At 46.0% G+C, this 19,745-nt stretch overlaps 1 protein-coding gene across 1 annotated transcript; it reads left to right on the forward strand.

The window, feature by feature from the left end:
- The first annotated feature begins 3,249 nt into the window (after positions 1–3,249).
- LOC127297200 (malvidin galactosylase UGT88C3-like) lies at positions 3,250–5,294 on the forward strand. The gene has a single exon (XM_051327497.2). It carries the CDS (start codon positions 3,365–3,367, stop codon positions 4,793–4,795), a length of 1,431 nt encoding a protein of 476 aa, XP_051183457.1. The 5' UTR covers positions 3,250–3,364; the 3' UTR covers positions 4,796–5,294.
- Positions 5,295–19,745: the final 14,451 nt, after the last annotated feature.

Below are 19,745 nucleotides of genomic sequence, written 5' to 3' on the forward strand. Positions count from 1 at the left end.
CGGTGAGGGGAATCGTCTCCCGGAGGACTCTTCACCGCCATGGTCGCCTCCGGAGTGATGAGTGAGTAGTTCACCCCTGGACTATGGGTCCATAGCAGTAGCTAGATGGTCGTCTTCTCCTAATTGTGCTTCATTGTTGGATCTTGTGAGCTGCCTAACATGATCAAGATCATCTATCTGTAATGCTATATGTTGTGTTTGTTGGGATCCGATGAATAGAGAATACTATGCTATGTTGATTATCAATCTACTATCTATGTGTTGTTTATGATCTTGCATGCTCTCTGTTATTAGTAGAGGCTCTGGCCAAGTTTTTACTCTTAACTCCAAGAGGGAGTATTTATGCTCGATAGTGGGTTCATGCCTCCATTAAATCTGGGATAGTGACAGAAAGTTCTAAGGTTGTGGATGTGCTGTTGCCACTAGGGATAAAACATCGATGCTATGTCTAAGGATGTAGTTGTTGATTACATTACGCACCATACTTAATGCAATTGTCTGTTGTTTGCAACTTAATACTGGAAGGGGTTCGGATGATAACCTGAAGGTGGACTTTTTAGGCATAGATGCATGCTGGATAGCGGTCTATGTACTTTGTCGTAATGCCCAATTAAATCTCACTATACTCATCATATCATGTATGTGCATGGTCATGCCCTCTTTATTTGTCAATTGCCCAACTGTAATTTGTTCACCCAACATGCTTATTCTTATCGGAGAGACGCCTCTAGTGAACTGTGGACCTCAGTCCATTCTTTTACATCGAATACAATCTACTGCAATATTTGTTCTACTGTTTTCTGCAAACAATCATCATCCACACTATACATCTAATCCTTTGTTATAGCAAGCCGGTGAGATTGACAACCTCACTGTCACGTTGGGGCAAAGTAATTTGGTTGTGTTGTGCAGGTTCCACGTTGGCGCCGGAATCCCTGGTGTTGCGCCACACTACACTTCGCCGCCATCAACCTTCGACGTGCTTCTTGACTCCTACTGGTTCGATAAATCTTGGTTTCTAACTGAGGGAAACTTACTGCTGTACGCATCACACCTTCCACTTGGGGTTCCCAACGGTCGCGTGCTGTACGCGTGTCAGATCGTAGCAAACACAACACGTAGCATTATATAAAGATGATCTTGATCGTGATAGGCAGCTCACAAGATCTAAACATGAAGCATAAATTGGAGAAGATAACCATCTAGCTAATGTTATGGACCCGTAGTTCAGAGATGAACTACTCACGCATCACTTCGGAGGCGGGCATAGCGATGTAGAGGCCTCCAGTGATGATCTCCCTCTCCGGCAGGGTGCCGGGAAGAGCTTCAGAACCCTCCCGAGCTAGGGTCGGCGATGGTGGCCGCGGCAGAACTTTTCGTGGATGGAGACTCGGATAATTTAGGGTTTACGCATCGGGAGGCTTTTTATAGGCGGAAGGGCGAGGTCGGTGGGTGCTCGAGGGGCCCACACCACCCCTAGGCGCGGCCAGGGGCTGGGCCGCGCCCATGTATGGTGTGGCCGCCTCCTGGCCCTCCTCCGTCTGCCCTCTGGACCCCGTCTTCATTACAGTAAAATAGGAATTTTGGCTTTTGTTTCGTCCAATTTTGAGAATATTTTCTGTACAAATTTTTTAAAATACAAAACAACAGAAAACATGAAACATGAAACTGGCACTGTATCATCTTGTCAATGGGTTAGTTTCAGAAAATGCATAAAAGTGCAACGAAGTGTAAATAAAACATATAAAAATTGGTGTAAAACAAGCATGAAGCATCAAAAATCATAGATACGTTTGCAACGTATCAGGTTTTCATCTTAAAAAGTCCAAACTCTTCAAATAATGCCTTCAATAAGGAAACGGTCAGAAGTTTGTCCATGCCAAGCAAAACCAATAAAGGTGAGGCATAGAGTTTTCACCTTGAAAATCGAGACTCGAAACTCAAAGAGCACCATTAAAATAAAGCCACTCAGTGCTACCCTCCCAGCTTGTCAAGAACGCTATTGTCAATCACCAGTCACCAGGCTCAAGGTCATCCCTCGTATGCTTTTTTGTGGACATCATCCTGCAAACAAAACTGCACTTGCACAACGACATGTGAAGCATCGTCTTCATCATATAAAAAAACTGTGTCCACCATTATTTATCTTAGCAGTCTCGAACTCAAAATTAGCCATCGACACCTTATGTCCTCCCAATCTTAACCAGTGTGACATTCCTGCATCCGGCAGCACCACGGTAATCGCGACGTGGACGTCGATGTTGACGTACACGATGGTGCCAACGAAAAGCGGGGCTTCGTGACGTGTCTCCTTGAAACCGCACGGTATAGGCTTGCGGACACACACGGCAGGATCCCATCCGATCTAGAGGTCAAGGAGCGCACCACACTTTTCCATATAAATCGTTGACGAGAAGAAGTTCAGAACATGGGCCGATCGATGAGCCTCAGCTCCTCGGGCTAAACCTGCGTAGCAGAAGGTGAAGGTAAAGGCGCTGAGAAGACTCCAACTCCTGGACGACTCACATACCATCAAAGGTCGATCCGAAGCGGTCGGCTGGGGCTAGATCATGGTCGGTGGCTAGATCAACAATAGCCGCCATTACTTCCTCTTCGGTCTTCCTTGTCGGTGACGCCCTCGCTCACACCGGCCGATCAATACTATAAAAATCTCTAGTTCCCTGCTAAATCAAACTATGTTAAAGCTTGACCAAGTCTTTTTTAACGAAAGTTTAATTTATTAAACTTGGCATAAAGACATATGCGAGTGCTCATAACTTGCAAGATACTTTTATCAGACTCCATATTTCATAACACAGTCTACCATGCACAAGCAATTTAGTACAACTAAAACTTATAATAGAAAGAGATCGTACTAATATATTTAAATTATCTTGTGACGTGAAATAAAAGAATCATACTTGTGCCTGCTTCTCTGACTTTCTGCATTGAGCAGCAATTTTCAATTTAATACACAAGCAGATAGAAACACCGCGCCTACATGACGACGACCCAGAAACGACAGCTAGCGATTGGACTGCATCATCAGCTCACCCATCCAGTTCAAAAAAATAAAAGACCACCCATCAATTTTTTTCCTCGTACTGCCTGCAATGCGCTTTCGAGAGTTGACACCACGCCTGCCAAGATGCCAGATCCACCAACCAACAATTTCAGTGGTAGGTTTGCCGCTTTTTATTTTTTTGTATGCAGCTAATTACTTCGCAAGAGTTCCGACGTGTTTTGCCACCTCGCAGTCTGCTTGAAAAAACACGAACCACCGCATAATTCCCTGCAGTTTCTCACTCATTTGATCCTAAGCAAAATACTAGCATAATCCGGGAGTCCTCGTCGATCACCACCGATGGCAACCCCGACAGTCGTCTTGCTGCCCGTCTGGGGCGTCGGCCACCTTATGTCCATGCTCGACGCCGGCAAGCGGCTGCTTGCCCGCAGCGGCGGCGCCTTGTCGCTCACGGTGCTCGTAATGCAGGCGCCCACCGAGAGTTACAGGTCCGACGTCGCCGGCCACATACGCCGTGAGGAAGCGTCTGGTCTGGACATTCGTTTCCACCACCTTCCCGCCGTCGAGCCCCCGACGGACTACGTGGGCGCCGAGGATTTCATCTCCCGTTTTGTGGAGCTCCACGCGGCCCACGTGAAGGCGGCCATATCCCGGCTGACGTGCCCGGTGGCCGCGCTGGTAATCGACTTCTTCTGCACGACGCTGCTCGACGAGTCCCGCGAGCTCGCCGTGCCATCTTACGTCTACTTCACCGCCAGCGCCGCCATGTACGCGCTCTTCTTGCGCCTGCCGGCGCTCCAGGAGGAGGTCACCAGTGAGTTCGAGGAGATGGAAGGCATGGTCGACGTGCCTGGGCTGCCGCCCGTACCGCCGTCAGCCCTCCCGACGCCGTTGATGGACAAGAAGAAGCCGGGGTACACATGGTTCGTGTACCACGGCAGGCGTTTCATGGAAGCCCGGGGCGTCATCATTAACACGGCTAGCGAGCTGGAGCAGAGCGTTCTCGCTGCCATCGCTGATGGCCGGTGCACGCACGGAGTCCCTGCCCCGACGGTCTATCCAATAGGCCCCGTGGTCTCCTTGAACCCGCCAGCGGAGCAGCCGCACGAGTGCGTGCGGTGGCTCGACGCGCAGCCTCCAGCATCCGTGGTACTCCTCTGTTTCGGCGGCGGAGGGTTCGCCACCGCGACGCAGGCGCATGAGATAGCCCACGGGCTGGAGCGCAGCGGGCACCGCTTCCTGTGGGTGCTGCGTGGCCCGCCAGCAGCCGGCACGCGACAACCCTCGGACGCGAACCTCGTGGAGCTGCTCCCGGAGGGGTTCTTGGAGAGGACAAAGGAGAAGGGCATGGTGTGGCCGACGAGGGCGCCGCAGAAGGAGATACTCGCCCACGCCGCCGTGGGCGGCTTCGTGACGCACGGCGGGTGGAACTCCATCCTGGAGAGCCTGTGGTTCGGAGTGCCGATGGTGCCGTGGCCGCTCTACGCTGAGCAGCACCTGAACGCGTTCACTCTGGTCGCCTACATGGGCGTGGCCGTGGCCATGGAGGTGGACAGGAAGAGGAACAATTTCGTCGTGGGCTCGGAGCTGGAACGAGCTGTAAAGGCGCTCATGGACGGCGACTCTGACGAAGGGAGGAAGGCGAGGGAGAAGTGCACGGAGATGAAGGGTGCCTGCAGGAAGGCCGTCGAGGAGGGAGGATCCTCCTACTCTGCACTGTGCAGGCTCTCCCAGGAGATGCGCGAAGGCGCAGTGCGCACGAATATGTAATGTGAAGGCCGAACACTTCTTTATGCAGTGATGCAGGAGCAGGACGAAGATGAACTTGGAGACCTTGAGTTTTTTCTTTTCTTTTTTGAGCTTGCGTGTCTTTTAAGCATAGAACTCGAGTCTTCTGTGCTTCCAGATTTGCAGTTCTTGTTCTGCCGAGTCATTAGCCTGGAATTTGATGTTAAAGTAGTTGCCTAGCTATACGGTAATCCTAGACGTACGGATCATTTGCCTACGGAAAGACTTACGGACTGACGTGGAACGTCCTGGTTGGTTTGGTATGGATTCTTTGCTTAAAAATCGGAAACTGTTTCCCTGCGTGCTGTGCAATCGTGAGCCCGTAAGTGGTTTCCGTAAAGAAAATATCCGTAGGTGTAGCATTACTCCTAGCTATATATGTATAGGTCTCTATACTATGTATTGTACCCGGATTACACCTCTGTACCGGTGGCCTGTATGTCTACCCATATATAATGCCATGATGCGGCTCGTGTTAGGGTTACACTGCCCATATGTTTTCATATTTGACTGGTCCATAAAAAATGGCCGACAACTTGGAATATTTACCTTTATTTAGACGTTTTTGATGCTGATTAATCTTGTTGTACGCCATGAGGAGAAGCTCAAGACGGGGGAGAGAGAGAGAGAGGCGTAAGGCGTGAAGAATCCGGAATGGAGAAACGCGAGTTACCCAGATTCAAATCTCACAACGGCAGCGAAACCCTATCCTGTTGTAAATTACTTTAAAGCTAACAAGTGCACGTTACAATGATGTATTGTGATGCCCTAAGGACTCCCGTAGGCCCCGGACCTAGGTTTCATGAGAGTCCTTGTCTGACGGATGATAGAGTCCTAGACTAACACGCACACCACTTATATTGTCCTTCAAATCTCCGCCTTGTGTAAGGAGGTGTGGGCCCACTTTGCTCCGTCCTAGCTAGACCTCCATTCAAGTCCATCAACAACTGGACTGCCCGTTAGGCCATAGGACCAACCACTATTTGTGGGTCACCTAAGCGTCGTGGATACACTCATTATGCATATCCCCAACAAATCCCTTACTCGTGCGCTAGGAAGATAGGGGAGGCAGAGCCCAAGTCGGCGACAACCACTCGCCACAGCCGGGGCGAGGAATAGAGTAAGCTGCCGCCGGACTGGCCACAACGGAGGCAATGTAAGCGAACTAGAAACTTAGGGAGGGAGCGGTGGTCTGGAAAAGATCTAGTCCCTCACCAGATCTAGAGGGATGGTCGGGAGGACGGGGATCGGGGTAGGGTGAGGCGTGCGTGGCGCCTACGGGTAGGACGACCGTGGTTACGGAGCCTCACCCGAGAAGGAAAAGAATATCATGGTTGTAGGGGTAGGATGACGTCGATCGGGCACTAGGTTAGTTATCAGTCACCCAAGCCTCAGGCGGTCCCTCATTAATCCATTTATCAAGTTTTCATCCAAATAATAATGATTTTGTTTCGCCAGTTTGTACCCGTTACAGGATTTCGGGAGTGCTTCGACTAATGGGATTAATGAGCCTGTTCGTTAAGTCCGCATAGCCTACCGCATTAGAATCTTTTTTCTATGGTCCAAAGTGCAGCTCCCAACTTTAGACCCTTGTTTGTGCTCAAGCAAAATTTAAGCTTGATTAACATGGCTACATGTTTTTTTAATTAAGCACCAGGACTCTACTGTACGCACTTATGAATCAGAGCACACTTACATAGTAAATCAACAAGAGAATAATAAAAACAGGTGGTTCCCCAAACCAAACTTTAGGTTGAGACCTACACTCTTTCTCTAAGACACTTATTAACATTCTAGGAATAAAATTAATAACAGATTTATTAAATGATTTCGCTTGATGCATATATCTTCAAAGACTGGAGTCGCGTAGGCTGCCAAAAAAATGCTTCATCATCTCAATTGCATCTAGAACGTTGAATCTCTACCTTATTAGCTCCAAAATGATTTGATTGGATCATACAAGCTAAAATGGTAGCCGCATCAAAAGAAAAATCAGTGTTGTTATTGCTAGTAGCGAGATAGATTCATTTGCAATTGCGGATCACATTCCATGTTGCTCCTCTTCGTGATTCAATGTAGAAAGTTGCATCCACATTCACCAAGACAAAGCCCTCCCTCGCTTTAGCCCCAAAACTTTCCTTTTCCTTTTTTCTTTGGTGATGTCACTCGAAGAGCCTAGATCGACAAAACCCTTCTTGAAATAGGTTGGATCGTTTCACATGTACCTTTTGACGTCTAATCCACCATATGTGTCATGCTGACACGATGAATACTTTTATGAGTTTAGCTTACTCCATTTCTAGAGGGTTAGTGATGTTTCCCATGATTACATAGTCCAACAATACACTGCCCAATCCATCAGTAGCACAAGATTCATTGATTAAATATCCTAGGTCCAATTACTACATATATCTTCCGTCCCCTCATACGTGAAAATAGAATGCTTGATGTATTCACAAGCCATTGGACATAGCGGGAAGGAGCTGTTTGCGACAATGTGACGATTGCTAACGCTCCAAACTAAGGTAGAATACCAAGTAGACACTTCAAAGTGAAGTTTTTTTTCTGGTAGCTTGCACTTCAAAAGTTCATCACAAAATCAATTCAGTATAGTTGTTCCTGGTCCATCCAGTTTTCTAGGATTGTTTCCAAATTGTGATTCCCATTCCATGTGGTACTTTGATCTTACAGATAAAATGGTTATATTACTCCCTCCGGTTCATATTAATTGACTCTAATATGGATGTATCTAGACACATTTCAGTTCTAGATACATCCATATTGGAGTCAATTAATATGAATCGGAGGGAGTATTGAACTTCTAACACTCAAAATCCTCCATTCCATTCTGACTTAGAGGGATATAGAGGGTATTTTCCACATCACTTGGATATAAATTCTCTCTTAGGGTTTTCTTATTCGAGTTGCACGTTGCATCGAGTAATTCATCAACATGTTTGATTTTTTTTGTCTTTTTGGGGAATGAAACCGCTCCCTGTTTGGCTTAGTTGTTGTTGGCCACCAAAACCCACCGGCGAGTAGCGACGGGCAACACGTAGAGCCGGGAGGCTCCCAGAACTGCGGTAGGCCCTGGTCCCTCGAGCGACGGCCCGCAAAGCTCCGGCACGCACGTCCGATACTGGTGCAAGGGCGTGCCACCTGACCTATACCTGGTCAGGAAGGTGATGGATTGCTTCGCTTAGTTTCCTGCATGGCATACACGTAAACATTAAATACGAGCCTCGATCGGCTCTCAGGTTGTCCTGTGAATCGGCTCAAGGAGCCGATCCACCCATGATTCGTATGAGATCTACGATAACATGGTGGTCCTGCTTGATCAATATTAAGTTAAAACGATCTACGACGATCTAGGGTTTTCACCACATAACCGGAACGTCCTACACGTAATTGAGCCTGGCAGCCACGCAAGATGATAATAAACCAGCCCTAGATAAGGCCTAAAAACCAACATGGAGTTGATTCCCGGAACATCTTCTCTAGGGCTAGCAAACTACACCCTACGTGCTACTGGATCATTCAACCCGTTTGCAAGGCCTAACTATGTAGATATCAAACTAATCCTTGAAGAACAAGGAGCAATCGTAACGGATCGGATCTACTAAACAATGACTAAGCAAGGTGCCACCCTTGCACCTCAAATTGGTACAAGGGTGGCTAGATATCTAGGGGAAGCATGACTAAACAAATACATCAAGAAAGTACTGATGCTAACCCTAACATATCTATGATAACTACGTTGCTCGCCATCAACAAGGCTTCAGCACGAGCAACGCATGAACAACGAATAAACTCGATACTGCCTAGATCGCGAGATGCGATCTAGGTAGCATGGTGCTTACCCGGAAGAAACCCTCGAAACAAGGGGTGGCGATGCGCCTAGATTGATTTGTTGTGAACGTGATCGTCCTCTTTCTCAATAACCCTAGATACATATTTATAGTCCGTAGACTTTCTAACGTGGGAATAATCCCAACCGTGCACGAGCCAAATTCTACCTTTTAATCTTAACCGACACGTATCCTACTATATTTACAGATACACGGGCAATCTAGCCCAAACTCCTTGTACAAGGCCGATTCATGTATATTTTCCGTGTATATTCTCCAAGCCCATCTCAATCACGGCCCACCTCTGATCCGGTTAAATTCTGGTGATAACACATGCCCCCCTGGTTTTGGTAATGATAATTCCAAAACCACTCTGCCTTTTCTTCGTCGGGTCACGTCGTGGCAGGGCAGAACCGTCGCAGTATCCTTCATCATGATGCCTCGCCTTCTCAACTTCTCTGCGTGATGTGACAGTTGTTGTTTTTTTCTTTTGGCACCACTTCCTCGGAAACTGCTGTGGCATTAAATCCACTATATCCCCTTTTATTTAACCGCGCCGAACAGTTCGCCTCTTCATCCCCTTGCTATGTTCTAGCCATCGGCACCAGAAATCCCCCTTCTCCTGTAGCAATGTCGTCCTCTTCCTCCTCCTCCGCCTCGTCGGATCTTTCCTCCCAATCCTTTTCTTCCTCATCTTCCTCCTCCCGCGAGCCCACGCCGGAGTGGGATCTGACGGCGGCGCACAACCAGCGCGCCCCAGAAGAATGGGACCAGGAGGACCACAACTCCTCCGTCTGGTCTGAGGACGATAAGTCCTTGACCAGCGGAGATGAGGACCTCCAGTTCCTTGCCGATGGGGAACTGGAGGCGGAGAGCGAGGACGACTCGTTCTCCTGGGACGACTACACTTCCTCCGAGGAGGAGGAAGAAGAGGAGGACGACGACTCCCTCGAAGACTACCCGCCGGCGAAGCGCTTCCGTGCCGGGTCAGATGACGATGACGACGATGACGACGACGAGGAGGAGGAGGCTCCCAACGAAGGCTACGGGAGCAGCGACGAGGAGCCCGCCGGCAGCAGTGCCGACGAGAGCTCCGATGGCGACGACGAGGGCAGCGACGGCCCGTAGAGTATGATTAGTAGTAGTAGATTGGTCAATAGACCTTTCTTTTGTTCTTCCTCTCTTGAGCAATCGGCTCTTCTTTGTAAGAAATCCCCTTTATTAATGAAGAAAATATTCCTCTGCCGATCTTGCTTTCTCATCAAATTTGCCGATTGTCAGAGTAAGTTAACGTGTAAAGAGCCGATAGCAGCGCATCGGCTTTTTTCATAACACGCGATCAAGGCCAAATTAGTTGCCTATTTGCACGGTAACTGATGCGTGTAGTTGACACGTCCGTTGGGAACCCCAAGAGGAAGGTGTGATGCGCACAGCGGCAAGTTTCCCTCAGTAAGAAACCAAGGTTTAATCGAACCAGTAGGAGTCAAGAAGCACGTTGAAGGTTGATGGCGGCGGGATGTAGTGCGGCGCAACACCAGAGATTCCGGCGCCAACGTGGAACCTGCACAACACAACCAAAGTACTTTGCCCCAACAAAACAGTGAGGTTGTCAATCTCACCGGCTTGCTGTAACAAAGGATTAACCGTATTGTGTGGAAGATGATTGTTTGCAGAAAACAGTAAAACAAGTATTGCAATAGAGAATTGGACCGGGGTCCACAGTTCACTAGAGGTGTCTCTCCCATAAGATAAACAGCATGTTGGGTGAACAAATTACAGTTGGGCAATTGACAAATAAAGAGGGCATGACCATGCACATACATATTATGATGAGTATAGTGAGATTTAATTGGGCATTACGACAAAGTACATAGACCGCTATCCAGCATGCATCTATGCCTAAAAAGTCCACCTTCAGGTTATCATCCGAACCCCCTCCAGTATTAAGTTGCTAACAACAGACAATTGCATTAAGTATTGCGCGTAATGTAATTAGTGACTACATCCTCGAACATAGCACCAATGTTTTATCCCTAGTGGCAACAGCACATCCATAATCTTAGAGATTTCTGTCACTTCCCCAGATTCACGGAGACATGAACCCACTATCGAGCATAAATACTCCCTCTTGGAGTTACAGGCATCTACTTGGCCAGAGCATCTACTAGTAACGGAGAGCATGCAAGATCATAAACAACACATAGATATAAATTTGATAATCAACATAACAAGTATTCTCTATTCATCGGATCCCAACAAACACAACATATAGAATTACAGATAGATGATCTTGATCATGTTCGGCAGCTCACAAGACCCGACAATTAAGCACAATGGGGAGAAGACAACCATCTAGCTACTGCTATGGACCCATAGTCCAGGGGTAGACTACTCACTCATCACTCCGGAGGCGACCATGGCGGCGTAGAGTCCTCCAGGAGATGATTCCCCTCTCCGGCAGGGTGCCGGAGGCGATCTCCTGAATCCCCCGAGATGGAATTGGCGGCGGCAGCGTCTCTGGAAGGTTTTCCGTATCGTGGCTCTCGGTACTGGGGGTTTCGCGACGGAGGCTTTAAGTAGGCGGAAGGGCAGGTCAGGGGGCCACACGAGGGGCCCACACTACAGGTCGGCGCGGCGAGGGCTTGGGCCACGCCGCCCTAGGGTGTGGCCACCTCGTGGCCCCACTTCGTCTCCTCTTCGGTCTTCTGGAAGCTTCGTGGCAAAATAGGACCCTGGGCGTTGATTTCGTCCAATTCCGAGAATATTTCGTTACTAGGATTTCTGAAACCAAAAACAGCAGAAACAAAGAATCGGCACTTCGGCATCTTGTTAATAGGTTAGTTCCAGAAAATGCACGAATATGACATAAAGTGTGCATAAAACATGTAGATATCATCAATAATGTGGCATGGAACACAAGAAATTATCGATACGTCGGAGACGTATCAGCATCCCCAAGCTTAGTTACGCTCGTCCCAAGGTAAAACGATAACAAAGATAATTTCTGGAGTGACATGCCATCATAACCTTGATCATACTATTTGTAAAGCATATGTAGTGAATGCAGCGATCAAAACAATGTATATGACATGAGTAAACAAGTGAATCATATAGCAAAAACTTTTCATGAATAGTACTTCAAGACAAGCATCAATAAGTCTTGCATAAGAGTTAACTCATAAAGCAATAATTCATAGTAAAAGCATTGAAGCAACACAAAGGAAGATTAAGTTTCAGCGGATGCTTTCAACTTGTAACATGTATATCTCATGGATATTGTCAACATAGAGTAATATAATAAGTGCAATATGCAAGTATGTAGGAATCAATGCACAGTTCACACAAGTGTTTGCTTCTTGAGGTGGAGAGAAATAGGTGAACTGACTCAACAATAAAAGTAAAAGAATGGTCCTCCATAGAGGAAAAGCATCGATTGCTATATTTGTGCTAGAGCTTTGATTTTGAAAACATGAAACAATTTTGTCAACGGTAGTAATAAAGCATATGAGTTATGTAAATTATATCTTACAAGTTGCAAGCCTCATGCATAGTATACTAATAGTGCCCGCACCTTGTCCTAATTAGCTTGGACTACCGGGATCGTCGCAATGCACATGTTTTAACCAAGTGTCACAAAGGGGTACCTCTATGCCGCCTGTACAAAGGTCTAAGGAGAAAGCTCGCATCGGATTTCTCGCTATTGATTATTCTCAACTTAGACATCCATACCGGGACAACATAGACAACAGATAATGGACTCCTCTTTTATGCATAAGCATGTAACAACAATTAATTTTCTCATTTGAGATTGAGGATATTGTCCAAAACTGAAACTTCCACCATGGATCATGGGTTTAGTTAGCGGCCCAATGTTCTTCTCTAACAATATGCATGCTCTAACCATAAGGTGGTAGATCGCTCTTACTTCAGACAAGACGAACATGCATAGCAACTCACATGAAATTCAACAAAGAGTAGTTGATGGCGTCCCCAGTGAACATGGTTATCGCACAACGAGCAACTTAATAAGAGATAAAGTGCATAAGTACATATTCAATACCACAATAGTTTTTAAGCTATTTGTCCCATGAGCTATATATTGCAAAGGTGAATGATGGAATTTTAAAGGTAGCACTCAAGCAATTTACTTTGCAATGGCGGAGAAATACCATGTAGTAGGTAGGTATGGTGGACACAAATGGCATAGTGGTTGGCTCAAGTATTTTGGATGCATGAGAAGTATTCCCTCTCGATACAAGGTTTAGGCTAGCAAGGTTATTTGAAACAAACACAAGGATGAACCGGTGCAGCAAAACTCACATAAAAGATATATTGTAAACATTATAAGAATCTACACCGTCTTCCTTGTTGTTCAAAACTCAATACTAGAAATTATCTAGACTTTAGAGAGACCAAATATGCAAACCAAATTTTAGCATGCTCTATGTATTTCTTCATTAATGGGTGCAAAGTATATGATGCAAGAGCTTAAACATGAGCACAACAATTGCCAAGTATCACATTATCCAAGACATTTTAGCAATTTACTACATGTATCATTTTCCAATTCCAACCATATAACAATTTAACGAAGAAGAAACTTCGCCATGAATATTATGAGTAGAGCCTAAGGACATACTTGTCCATATGCTACAGTGGAGCGTGTCTCTCTCCCACACAAGGAATGCTAGGATCCATTTTATTCAAACAAAACAAAAAACAAAAACAAACCGACGCTCCAAGAAAAGCACATAAGATGTGATGGAATAAAAATATAGTTTCAGGGGAGGAACCTGATAATGTTGTCGATGAAGAAGGGGATGCCTTGGGCATCCCCAAGCTTAGACGCTTGAGTCTTCTTAGAATATGCAGGGGTAAACCACCGGGGCATCCCCAAGCTTAGAGCTTTCACTCTCCTTGATCATATTGCATCATACTCCTCTCTTGATCCTTGAAAACTTCCTCCACACCAAACTTAGAACAACTCATTAGAGGGTTAGTGCACAATCAAAATATACATGTTCAGAGGTGACATAATCATTCTTAACACTTATGGACATTGCACAAAGCTACTGAAAGTCAATGGAATCGAAATATCCATCGAACATAACAAAACTGGCAATGCGAAATAAAAGGCAGAATCTGTCAAAAACAGAACAGTTCGTATTGACGAATTTTATCGAGGCACCAGACTTGCTCAAATGAAAATGCTCAAATTGAATGAAAGTTGCGTACATATCTGAGGATCACTCACGTAAATTGGCATAATTTTCTGAGTTACCTACAGAGAAAACAGCCCAGATTCGTGACAGCAAAGAAATCTGTTTCTGCGCAGTAATCCAAATCTAGTATGAACTTTACTATCAAAGACTTTACTTGGCACAATAAAACACTAAACTAAGATAAGTAGAGGTTGCTACAGTAGTAAACAACTTCCAAGACTCAAAATAAAAACCAAGTACTGTAGTAAAAACCATGGGTTGTCTCCCATAAGCGCTTTTCTTTAACGTCTTTCAGCTAGGCGCAGAAAGTGTGTATCAAGTATTATCAAGAGATGGTGCATCGTTATCATGAGCTCCCCCATCCGTAGTGGTACTAAGGGCTTTGTCAATTTTAGGCCTATAATAATACTTCTTTGGTTTAGGCACTTTAGAGACATACATAAACTTTTGCTCCTTACCCACATAAGCTTTCTCCTTATATTTAAGAGAAGAAAATGTTGAACCCAAGGTTCCCATACCTTTTTCAAGTTCGTCAATCCTATTGCTTTGATCGTCATGGACAACACAAGTTCCTAGGATACTAATTCTTTCATCAATTCCTCCTAAGGATTTATCAAGTTCATCAGTTTTATCAAGTAACATTTCCAATTTAGCTTCAATACTTGGAAAATTTTTCTCTAAGGTTTCCAATTTTTTCATAACATCTTCAAGAGAGATTTCAGTTTTAACTTCATCAACAGGGGGTATTCCAAATAGACTCTCAATAATGCAGCTAGCTTCTAATGCAAGAGTACTTAGGAAGTTACCTTTCGCGAGACTATCAAGAACATACCTATTCCAGTTAGAGATACCAACATAAAAAATCCTGAGTAGGATAGTGGTGGAGTGTTTCTTAATGCACCTATTATGGGCATCACTAATTCTGTACTAAGCATCTCTTAAACATTCTCCCCCTCGTTGCTTAAACGTACGAACTTCAACTTCAGGATTATTCATTTTAGCAGTAGTAAATAAAGCAAACTAGATAAAGTAAATGCAAGTAACTAATTTTTTTGTGTTTTTGATATAGCAAACAAGATAGCAAATAAAGTAAAACTAGCAACTAATTTTTTTGTATTTTGATATAGTGCAGCAAACAAAGTAGTAAATAAAATAAAGCAAGACAAAAACAAAGTAAAGAGATTGGGAAGTGGAGACTCCCCTTGCAGCGTGTCTTGATCTCCCCGGCAACGGCGCCAGAAATTTGCTTGATGCGTGTAGTTGACACGTCCGTTGGGAACCCCAAGAGGAAGGTGTGATGCGCACAGCGGCAAGTTTCCTCGCAAGAAACCAAGGTTTAATCGAACCAGTAGGAGTCAAGAAGCACGTTGAAGGTTGATGGCGGCGGGATGTAGTGCGGCGCAACACCAGAGATTCCGGCGCCAACGTGGAACCTGCACAACACAACCAAAGTACTTTGCCCCAACGAAACAGTGAGGTTGTCAATCTCACCGGCTTGCTGTAACAAAGGATTAACCGTATTGTGTGGAAGATGATTGTTTGCGTAAAACAAGAAACAAGTATTGGCAAGAGATTGTATTTCAAGATAGAGAATTGGACCGGGGTCCACAGCTCACTAGAGGTGTCTCTCCCATAAGATAAACAAGCATGTTGGGTGAACAAATTACAGTTGGGCAATTGACAAATAAAGAGGGCATGACCATGCACATACATATTATGATGAGTATAGTGAGATTTAATTGGGCATTACGACAAAGTACATAGACCGCTATCCAAAGATGCATCTATGCCTAAAAAGTCCACCTTCAGGTTATCATCCGAACCCCTCCGATATTAAGTTGCTAACAACAGGACAATTGCATTAAGTATTGCGCGTAATGTAATTAGTGACTACATCCTCGAACATAGCACCAATGTTTTATCCCTAGTGGCAACAGCACATCCATAATCTTAGAGATTTCTGTCACTTCCTGCATTCACGGAGACATGAACCCACTATCGAGCATAAATACTCCCTCTTGGAGTTACAGGCATCTACTTGGCCAGAGCATCTACTAGTAACGGAGAGCATGCAAGATCATAAACAACACATAGATATAAATTTGATAATCAACATAACAAGTATTCTCTATTCATCGGATCCCAACAAACACAACATATAGAATTACAGATAGATGATCTTAATCATGTTCGGCAGCTCACAAGACCCGACAATTAAGCACAATGGGGAGAAGACAACCATCTAGCTACTGCTATGGACCCATAGTCCAGGGGTAGACTACTCACTCATCACTCCGGAGGCGACCATGGCGGCGTAGAGTCCTCCGGGAGATGATTCCCCTCTCCGGCAGGGTGCCGGAGGCGATCTCCTGAATCCCCCGAGATGGGATTGGCGGCGGCGGCGTCTCTGGAAGGTTTTCCGTATCGTGGCTCTCGGTACTGGGGGTTTCACGACGGAGGCTTTAAGTAGGCGGAAGGGCAGGTCAGGGGGCCACACGAGGGGCCCACACTACAGGTCGGCGCGGTGAGGGCTTGGGCCGCGCCGCCCTAGGGTGTGGCCACCTCGTGGCCCCACTTCGTCTCCTCTTCGGTCTTCTGGAAGCTTCGTGGCAAAATAGGACCCTGGGCGTTGATTTCGTCCAATTCCGAGAATATTTCGTTACTAGGATTTCTGAAACCAAAAACAGCAGAAAACAAAGAATCGGCACTTCGGCATCTTGTTAATAGGTTAGTTCCAGAAAATGCACGAATATGACATAAAGTGTGCATAAAACATGTAGATATCATCAATAATGTGGCATGGAACACAAGAAATTATCGATACGTCGGAGACGTATCAGTAACCTGCAATCTTATCAAATCCCCCAAATTGCCGTCCAAACAGGTCCAATCCGTGTCCACGCCAACCTTAGATTTCAAACGCACAGATTCGACCCCTCAGCGAATTCAATGGGAAAATTATCCCAAATGTCACGGTCTCGCCTGAAACTGATCTGTTAACTGCTCGATCGAACTTGTTCCTCTAGAGTCGATGACTATGCATCGGCTTTATTATTCTGAAGTCGATGTCCGTGCATCGGCTGTACTGCTATCCATATTTCTAGAGTCGATGTCTGTGCATCGGCTGTGATTTGCATATAAATTTTTTTTACTGGCCGATTTTATGCATCGGCCCCCATGTTTCACTGTCCGTCATCCCACATGCTTGGGAAATATTTCTTGAGGTGTTGACCATTGACGGCTACTGGGAATTTAACACCGTCCAGCTGCTCGAGCATGTATGCATTGCCCTTCAATACCTGGTCAACTTTGTACGGACCGTGCCAATTAGGAGACCATTTGTCATATGCTTTATCCTTAGTTCCTAATGGCAACACAGCTTCCCATACCAGATCACCAACCTGAAACTCCTTTGGTCTCACCTTCTTATTGTATGCGCAAGCTACCTTGGCTTTGTTCTCTTTAATCTTTTCCAACGACCAAAGTCTGAGTTCCGTTGCATCCTCAATAGTATCACTCATCAGGGCTGCATATTCTTCAGCTGTTAGATCATTCTGAAACGTGACACGTCTCGATCCAGCCGTAATTTCCCAAGGCAATACGGCTTCCTGCCCATAGACCAGCTGGTATGGCGAAGTTTTTATAGCTCCATGGCATGACATGCGATAGGCCCACAAAGCTTCCGATAAAACCTCATGCCAACCCCTAGGGTTCTCGTCAATTTTCCTCTTAATAAGCTTGATAAGGCTTTGGTTGGACGCTTCAGCTTGCCCGTTGGCTTGAGCATAATATGGAGATGATCGGATCAGCTTAATTCCCATGTCGTCGCAGAACTTTCTGAATTCTTTAGAAGTGAAGACCGAACCTCCATCGGTCGTGATGGTTTGGGGAATCCCGAATCTATGAATGACGTGTTCTTTCACAAATTTGATAACATCTTCCGATTTTACCTTCTTCATAGGGACAGCCTCCACCCATTTAGTGAAGTAATCGGTAATGGCCAAAATCCACTCGTGGCCTTTGCTCGATGCAGGATGGATTTTACCGATCATATCCATGCCCCAACCTCGAAATGGCCAAGGCTTGATGATGGGATTCATTGCTGATGCGGGTACCATCTGAATCTTCCCGAACATCTGACACGCTTGGCATCCTTTGTATTAGCTGAAGCAGTCCTCAAGCATGGTGGGCCAGTAAAACCCTGATCGCCTGATCAGCCACTTCATCTTATGAGCCGATTGGTGAGTTCCACAAGCGCCTTCATGTACCTCGTGTAAGAGCCGATTAGACTCGGTTGGTCCCAGGCACTTGAGCAGTAATCCTTCCAACGTCCTGTAGAACATGTCATCTCCTATAAGAACATATTTCATGGCCTTGTACCTTATCCGTTTAGGTGCCCCCCGAGCCGGATCCTTCAAGTAATTGAAGATATCGGCTCTCCAATCATCCTGTTCCAGGAACTGCACCTGAACTTCTGACCCGTCTGGTATGTCCTTGTAGCCTGACGCCATCTGTGCGAGATCGTTGGCCTCGGTATTTTGAGATCTTGGGACCCAATTGAAGTTGATGTACCGAAATTGTGCCATCAGCTCGCGGCATTCCATCCATAATGGGAAGAGTGACTCACTCTCGCACTTGTATTCGTCCGTGAGCTGGGAGATCACCAACTTCGAGTCTCCAAAAAGTTCCACCGCCTCTGCCCCGGCTTCCAAAAGTAACTCCATTCCCTTGCGTATTGCCTCATACTCAGCGACATTGTTGGTGCAAGGGGTAGGTAGCCTGATGGAGAAGGAATATGTTGCCCCCCGAGGCGACACGAGCAGAATGCCGATGCCACAACCATCGTCACAAGCCGATCCATCGAAGAACATAGCCCATGCACGTACAGATAGTGCTGCTATATTAGTATTGATTCGTTCAGCTATAAGATCGGCCAATGCTTGCCCTTTAACTGCTTTCGCAGGCTGATACCGAAGATCAAACTCCGATAACGCAAACATCCACTTACCAAGTCGGCCTTTCAAAACAGGAGCCGACAGCATGTGCTTGACAACGTCTGACTTGCATATGATGATGATTTCTGCCATCAGAAAGATGTGACGAAGCTTGGTGCAGGTAAAAAATAGGCAGAGGCATAACTTCCCGATCTCGGGATACCTTGTCTCTGCATCCAACATCCTTCTGCTGAGGTAGAATGCGACCCTTTCTACACCCTCATAAAGTTGCACCACTACTGAAGCGATGGACGTGTCAGCTACTGATAAGTAGATATAGAACGGTCTATCTTGCTGAGGTGGAACTAACACGGGCGGCGTCATGAGGTACTGTTTAATCTCGTCAAACGCTCGCTGCTGCTCTGCCCCCCGGTGAAACTCATCATCAGATTTAATCTTCACTAATGCCATAAACGGCTCAATTCGTCCTGACAGATTAGAGATGAACCGTCGGACGAAGTTGATCTTGCCGATAAGACATTGGAGTTCCTTCTTCGTGGTAGGTGGCTGCATGGTACGTACTGCCTCCTGACTTTTCAGACCGATCTCAATTTCACATTCATGAACCAAAAAACCTAGGAACTGACCGGCCGTCACACCAAAGGCACACTTCTTTGGATTCATTCTTAGTCCGAATTTTCTAGTCCGGTCTAGGATGCGTCGCAAATCACCCAAGTGTCCTTCCATGGAGATAGACTTGACCACCACATCATCGATGTAAATTTCCACCAACTTGCCGATCAGATCATGAAAAATGTAATTCATGGCTCTTTGGTATGTTGCACCGGCATTCTTCAGCCCAAAAGTCATGACAACATATTCAAACAAGCCCACTGATCCTGGTACTCTGAATGCAGTCTTGTGTATA

The sequence above is a fragment of the Lolium perenne genome, chromosome 4 (assembly GCF_019359855.2).
Source record: "Lolium perenne isolate Kyuss_39 chromosome 4, Kyuss_2.0, whole genome shotgun sequence".
In the NCBI taxonomy this organism is placed as follows: domain Eukaryota; kingdom Viridiplantae; phylum Streptophyta; class Magnoliopsida; order Poales; family Poaceae; genus Lolium; species Lolium perenne.